A 7,492-nucleotide genomic window follows, 5' to 3' on the forward strand; every position below is an offset into this window, starting at 1 on the left:
AGCTGGCGGGACGGTAGGGACCCGCTCCGGTGGCGGGAATTTTAAGTGTCAAAAAGAAACTTCGGGAAACAGCTCCCCTCGAGGCTGTTTGTTGTCGCGTTATTAGTAACTACTAAACACGGAGACAATCTGAATGCCCTGCAGTAGGAAACTGTTTAGCCAAGGGGCGAATGGTCTGTCTCCATTCGTAATGCGGTTTACAAGCTCTGTGACCGAGGGAGGAATCCCTGATTTGTCAACGAAAGAAGCGGGATCAATAATGGAGCGCAAACGGTGATTACACTTAGGTTTGGAAATACGAGGTTAAGAGAGGAGGAAATGGAATCACAGTACTGCCCGTGGGCCAGTCATTAGTATTTCCCTCTATTCTCGAACTTTATGTTATGCTGTCATTTCAACATCTAGTTAAAAACAAACACTTTTTTTAAAAATTTTATTTATTTATTTGACAGAGAGAGATCACAAGCAGGCAGAGAGGCAGGCAGAGAGAGGGAAGGAAGCAGGCTCCCCGCTGAGCAGAGAGCCCGATGCAGGACTCGATCCCAGGACCCTGAGATCATGACCGGAGCCGAAGGCAGAGGCTTTAACCCACTGAGCCACCCAGGCGCCCCAAAAACAAACACTTTTTAAACATGTTTTATTTTCAAGTCATCTCTATAGCCAGCGGTGGAGCTCGAACTCACCGCCTCCAGATTAAAAGTCTCACGCTCCACTGACTGAGCCAGACTGGCACCCCCAAAACAAATACTTTTTTAAAACCTGGACCTCCAGGGGCGCCTGGGTGGCTCAGTGGGCTAAAGCCTCTGCCTTCCACTCGTCATGATCTCAGGGTCCCTGGATTGAGCCCCATATCAGGCTCTTTGCTCAGCGGGAAGCCTGCTCCTCTCTCTCTCTCTCTCTCTCTCTCTCTCTCTGCCTACTTGTGATCTTTCTCTGTCAAATAAATAAATAAAATTAAAAAAAAAAAAAATCTGGAGCTCCAGATGCCCTCCTCTGGGGATCTTCTCCAGGCCTTCACTGAGGAGTCACCTGACTCCCATTTTGCTGGCGACAAAACTGGGGGTCAGCGAAGGTGACTTGCCATCTCATTCAAATTGAGAACAAGATGCAGCACAAGGACTCCAGCTCCTGTTTTGCCCGTTTCCAAAAGTATCAAGGCGACCCGGAGAGCGGGAACCCTGATAACGTAAAGCACAAGGAGAATTTTTCGCCAAGGCTGAGCGGAAACTCACGACTGCTGGCCCCGCCCCACTCCGAAGCCCCGCCCAGGCCACGAGGAAGGGGGAGGAGGTTTCCATGGTGACAGCAAACAAGGCGCACACTTGAGGGGCCGCAGCCGGGCTCCTACCCGCGTCGCCGCCATGATTCCCCCTGCAGACTCTCTGCTCAAGTATGACACCCCGGTGCTGGTGAGCCGGAATACGGAAAAGCGGAGCCCCAAAGTAAGGACAGGTCTCACGGGTTGGGGGAGCCCGGGAGCTCCGATGGGGAAAGATCCCTGCGGTGAGGGTCCGGGGTCCAGAGAGACGTGGGCTGCAGCAACTGGGAGCAAAGGGACTTGGGATGGGGGAAGGAACATGGGAGAGCTGTACAAGGAACCCAGATGGGTGACCCCAGAGGGCAGATTTAGGATGAGGAAGAAAGTCACAGAGGTGGATGGGGCTCATTCTTTTTCGTAGTTGTCTGGTCCAGGAATAGATCTGGTAGTGACTGCTCGCTCCATCACTAGAGGGTTGAGCACCCCTGCTGGAAACACTTGTTCCAGGAGAAACAGGTCTTGTACTGGGGTGGCACCGGAGACTCTTCATGGCTTCCTTAAGCTGAGACATAACTTTTGAGAAGACAGATGGAGAAAGTGATCTGGGAAGAGAGGAAGGGTGTTTAGAAGACCTGGGGCAACTCAGAGGGCTTGGGTATGTGGAGTTCAGTGTCTGCCCTAACTTGTCCATTTTTCTCAGGCACGGCCACTGAAAGTCAGCCCCCAGCAGCCTGGACCCTCCGGTCCAGTCCCACAGCCACCAAAGACCAAGCTCCCCTCAACTTCTTCTGTCCCAGATCCTACAAAGCAGGCAGAAGAAATCTTAAATGCCATCCTACCCCCAAGGTAAAAATTTAGGAGCAATGACTGGGAGAAAGCCCAGGCTTTGCTATCCCAGAACTTGGAAATGTAGGAAGAGGCACCTTGTCTCTGCCCCTGGCCAGGATTTCCTCCCAGTAATCCAACACTCCTAGAGCTTACAGATGGCTGGATCCGGGAAGGGTGGGGGGCAGAATCTTCTCTATCATCCTCTTTTCCTGAGTGCTCAAACCCAAGCTCATGGCTTTAAATACCATCTATATGCTGATGACTTCCAAATGTGTTTTTCCAGCCCTGTTCTTTTCTCTAAGCTCCAGACCCATATATTTTACTGCTTCCTCATTAGCTTCATGAAGGTGTCTCCTGGGCATCTCAAACTCAGCATGTCCAAACTGAATCACAATGTTCCCCCTCCCAAACTACTCACCCCCAGTCTTCTTTCTCCTAGTGGCTCAGGCCACACTTCATTCCTTTTGGTCTCTCACGTCACACGTCCTACCCTTCATCAAATTATTTTGGCTCTACCTTCAAATTTATATCCCAAATCCAACCACTTTCTGCCCCCTCTGCTTCTGCTGTTTTGTTCCTCATCACTGTTTGTCACCTACATTGGCCTCCTATCTGAAAACCTTGCTTCCATTCCTAAGCCAGATCTTGCCAGTCTTCTGCCAGGAACTCTTTAATGGCTTCCCATGTCCCTCCGACTAAAATCCAAAGTCCTTACAATGATCTGCAAGAGTTAGCATGATCTGGCTCCTCGTATATCCGTGATCTTGTCTCCTATGACTCCTTCTGTTCAGGGGGGTGATGCCACAGAGGCCTCTGCTCACTGTCTCTGGACGCTGCTCTGACAGTTGCTGTTCTTACTGCCGAGGATACTCTTCCCCCGATGTCCACCTCATTCCCTTCCATCTCTTTACTTGGGTCTCACTCAAACATGATTGCCTCAGGCAGCCTTCCTTGAGAATCCTTATTAAAAAAAAAAAAAAAAAAAGACAACCATTTTCCCTTCTTCAACATCCCCCTACCCTGCTTCCTCCTTATCTGACATGCTTTGTTGACTATTTTTATGTAATAAGTTAACAGCACAGTTTCTAAGGCTGTGATGAAAAGAGACTCATCCAAGATGGAAGTCAAAGAAGGCAGGGGAGATTTTTCAGGTGACTCCCTCCTGTCAATAAATGGAAGTTCTCTCCCCACCGTGATTCTTCCCTCAGGCTCCCTTCTTGTGATTCTGGAACCTGGCCATGCCTCTGACATAAGGTTTACTGGGGGGCAGGCCGGTGGCGGGGAGCAAGGAGGCGCATGCCTTCAGGAAGCTCCCCGCTGCACACATTTGCCTCTTTCTGGCTGGCACAAGTTTTATGGTGCCCTGTGTGTCCTACCCCACAAGTCAGTGGGGAATTCTCACTGGCCTTTCTGTTCCAATCAAGCAACAAAGCCCATGAAGCTGCCCTCACTCCTCTCATTAGGAGGGTAAGATCTGGAACATGGGTGACGATTTCACAGAGAGCCACAGGAGGGTAGAGATTGCCCAGCTCCCAGGTAGAGGCCCCATGGAGGTGGCTTAGTGGGTGTGGCTATGAAGCCCTGCACTCCTCAGAGAAGAGAGAGGGATGGAAGCTTCTGGTGGGTTGGTGACAGAGCTGCCCCTTGTTCCTGCTCAGGCAGAGGACCCAAAAGGTCAGCTCTGTTCAGGTTCCGGGGCCCCTCTAGCTGTGGGTTTGCTCAACCCAGCTGTGTCTGTACCACAGGGAGTGGGTGGAGGACACGCAGCTGTGGATCCAGCAGGTGTCCAGCACCCCCAGCACAAGGATGGATGTGGTGCATCTCCAGGAGCAGCTGGACCTGAAGCTGCAGCAGCGGCAGGCCAGGGAGACCGGCATCTGCCCCGTGCGCAGGGAGCTCTACTCGCAGTGCTTTGGTGAGCAGCCTGGCGGGGGCTGCGGTTGAGGGGCTATGCGGTCTTCTCCTACCTCCTGCCCTTCCCCATAAGCACAGACCCGAGTTCTGAGTACCCCCGAGCCAAAGCCCACCCCATCCTGGAATTGTCTTCTCTCCCACTCCCTGCCCCCCAACCCCAGGAACTGCTAAAGGTGTCCTCATCCCCCCATCTTCCAGCCAACCTGGACACCTGATTCCTAACCTCTTAGCTAATGGTTAAAGATCAGAACTTCCATTTTAAATCTTTGTAAAAAAAAGATTTTTTAAATATTAAGCATGTTAGTTTTTTAATCAGAAAGATTAATGTTCCAAATTTATATCCACCCATCAACATTCAACCCTTCGCCCAGGAAAATATTTCAGGGTGATTTGCTACTAACCAACAGTCACCAAAGTTAAGTGATAGTGTCAAATGGCTGTCCCCCAGCCCACACTCCCTGGCCTGAGTGGACTCTGTCATTCAGACTGCCACCACACTTTGCGGCCAGCAGGCTCCCCTCGGTCTGAGGGTGACTAGGGTTTGCCGGCCAGGTCAGCATCTGTGGGAGAGATGGGTGGGCAAGCTTGGATTCTTACTGTTTGCGGCCCCAAGCCGGTCCAGCCAAAGGGGCACACAGGAGTTCCCAGTTGCTTTAAATTTAAAGTCGTCATCCTCAAACTGAAAAGTCAAATTTTTCGGACTAGTACCCTGGGCTTTCTTTCTGAGGGTGGCTAAGAGGGGCTTTCCGGCTACAAGCAAACCTGAGGGCCCCTGCCTCCCTCTGCCCCGGGCTCGCTGACTGCCTGTCCTCCCAAGTGCTAAATTCAGAGCAGCGGCTATCTGGCAAGGCTCCTGGGTCCTCTGTCCCCAAGTGGGGAGGACACACGCTATGCTGTCCCCAGTAGGAAGGGTGGTGAACCATAGACGTGGCACGGTTTCCCTCCCGCCTGCCCTCCTGAACTCATTGTGTGTGCACTTTGGAAGACGAGCTGATCCGAGAGGTGACCATCAACTGTGCGGAGAGGGGGCTGCTGTTGCTTCGAGTCCGGGACGAGATCCGCATGACCATTGCCGCCTACCAGACCTTGTATGAGAGCAGTGTGGCCTTTGGCATGAGGAAGGCGCTGCAGGCTGAACAGGGGAAGTCAGACATGGAGAGGAAAGTGAGTGGGGTTGACCATGAGGTTTCAGCCCTCTGTGAATTCTTCTGTCAATCTCAGGGCCACAGGGTTGCCATTCCAGATGAAACTCTGGCCTCTGAGGGGGCTCCGGCCATCCTGCCAACAGGGACCCTTGGGTTCAGAGCGGCTGGTCAGCCTGGCGCCGGCAGATCCCACTCCTAGTGGACGTGCTGTGCCAGTCACAAACCCCCCACTGGGTGGCAGCACAGACCCTGACAATGTCAGCTTGGACAGCTGTGCCCAGGTCCCCTCCACCGACCCTTGGTGGCAGCCCAGGATGACCCAAACTTCTGTCCTCAGATTGCAGAATTGGAAGCAGAAAAGAAAGATTTGGAGAGGCAAGTGAACGAGCAGAAAGCCAAGTGTGAGGCCATCGAGAAGCGGGAGGTTGAGAGGAGACTGGTAGAGGAGAAGAAGCACAATGAGGAGATTCAGTTCCTCAAGCGGACGAACCAGCAGCTGAAGGTGGGCACCCCCCCCCCACCGCCTCCCCCAGGCCCACGCGCTGCCAAGGAGTAAAGGAAGCAGCGGTGGGGATGGGGCGGGGTGGGGAGGGGATGGTGAAGATTTATTATGTATCTTTTCCAGCCATCGGGCTCTGGATTCCCACAACACATCAGCCCCACTCTCCAGTGGAGGGTGTTTTCCCCTTGGAAATAAGTCACCCATCCCCCGGGAGGGGCAGATAGGGCAGAAAGTGGAACTTCTCTCCCATGACAGCATGGGCTGGATCTTTTCAGCAGGCTCTCTTGGGAGGGCTTTTCCCACCTGCGGCCCCTCTGAGGCATGGCCTTTGGGGTGGGCAGGGAAGGCCCTTTGAGAAGGAGAACCATTTCAAATTAGGAACTTTCCCCAGATGCATGGTCAAGGGAAGGCACCTGGAGGTGTTTTTCTTCCAAGTCCCTTTGCTTTCACCCATCCGAGCTGAAGTGGGGCCAGTCCCCTGAAACTCTACATTCTCTGTAGAATCTGAAGTTTCCCTAAGGCTGGGCCCCAGACCAGCATCATCACCTGGGAACTTTTAGAAATACAAACCACTGGGCCCATCCCAGATCTACTGAGTTAGAAACATGGGGGTTGGGGTCCAGCAACCTAACAAGGTCTGCAGCGGAAGTTTGAGGACCGTTGTTCCTAGACAGCGGACCTGTTCATGTTTGGTGGTGGTCTCCCATGGCCCTGGCCAGAGGGGCCCCTGGATGCTGTCTCCCTTTCCTCCCTAGTCTCGTGGGAAGTTTACATTCTTGTGATTGGCAGGCTTCTTGGGGCTCCACCAAGGCCAGGCACTTAAGATAAAGACGGGCTTGTATGAACTGCTAGTGTGGGACGACAGATCTTCCTGTTGCTGAGTTTAACGAAGAAAAGCTAGAAACTTCACAGCCAGACATGAAATCTATTTACTTAGCAGCTTCTGAAGCTGCGTGCCTTATCTGCGGTGTTACCTTCACCATAAGCCTGAGTTCCTCAGTTCCTCCTGCAGTTACCAGCAGCAGCACAGTGGAATACCTTGGCTTCTAACATTTATTTATAAGCAACCTTGTCATCCCCAGGGTGTAGGACTCTTTAGAAGTGAGTTATTTTTATTGGCTCCAAGCTGCACTGCAAATAAAGCAGTGCCTGTAGTCCCCAAGATAGACCTGCTTAAAAAGCTGTCCACACACCATGATAGTAAATTATTTTACTGGCTGCCGGAGGAGCAGAGTATATAACTCCCAAGTGTGTTAAGCTTTACATACAAGATGGACAGCTCCCTACTTACTGGTAGCAATTTCCTCTAATTGGGTGTCAAGTTGTCTCGGTGGCTGAAAGATGGCTGTTTCCCAAACCTCTCGTCCCAGCACAGAGCTCCCAGGATCCCAACCCAGAGAGCCAGATGTTTACCTTAGCATTTCAGGCCCGAAATCTGAGCCGTGAAAAACCACTATTTCAACAACTTTTATTCAATTTCCTTTTCAATGCTTTATATTCTACACGGAGCCATTATCGTATGGAAACCAGGACAGCTCTGGTTTCTCCTCCTGCAGCAAGACTGGATGCCAAGCCCAAAACCAGCTAATCTAGGAAATACGGAATTGGGAATGGAGGGAAAAACACTTGGCCGGGCGGCATTGAATTCTTCTTCCCAGGGCTTTCTCACCTCTCAGCTAAAGGCTGCAAGCCTCAAATATTAATGGAGTTTGTTTTTGTTTTTCAGGCCCAACTGGAAGGTATTATTGCACCAAAGAAGTGATCATTTCCACATGGGTCTCGGCGAGCACTGCTACCCCATCCTAAGCCCGTTGTAATAAAAAAAGCTAGTTTCCTGAGTGAACA

The 7,492-nt window shown here is 51.8% G+C and overlaps 1 protein-coding gene across 1 annotated transcript; it reads left to right on the forward strand.

Moving 5' to 3' along the window:
- Positions 1–1,309: 1,309 nt before the first annotated feature.
- On the forward strand, positions 1,310–7,486 carry DNALI1 (dynein axonemal light intermediate chain 1). Its single transcript, XM_059377312.1, has 6 exons — positions 1,310–1,442; positions 1,959–2,104; positions 3,832–4,001; positions 4,986–5,164; positions 5,483–5,647; positions 7,374–7,486. Exons 1-6 carry the CDS (start codon positions 1,362–1,364, stop codon positions 7,407–7,409), a joined length of 777 nt encoding a protein of 258 aa, XP_059233295.1. The 5' UTR covers positions 1,310–1,361; the 3' UTR covers positions 7,410–7,486.
- The last annotated feature ends 6 nt before the right edge of the window (positions 7,487–7,492 follow it).

The sequence above is a fragment of the Mustela nigripes genome, chromosome 14, assembly GCF_022355385.1.
Source record: "Mustela nigripes isolate SB6536 chromosome 14, MUSNIG.SB6536, whole genome shotgun sequence".
Lineage (NCBI taxonomy): Eukaryota > Metazoa > Chordata > Mammalia > Carnivora > Mustelidae > Mustela > Mustela nigripes.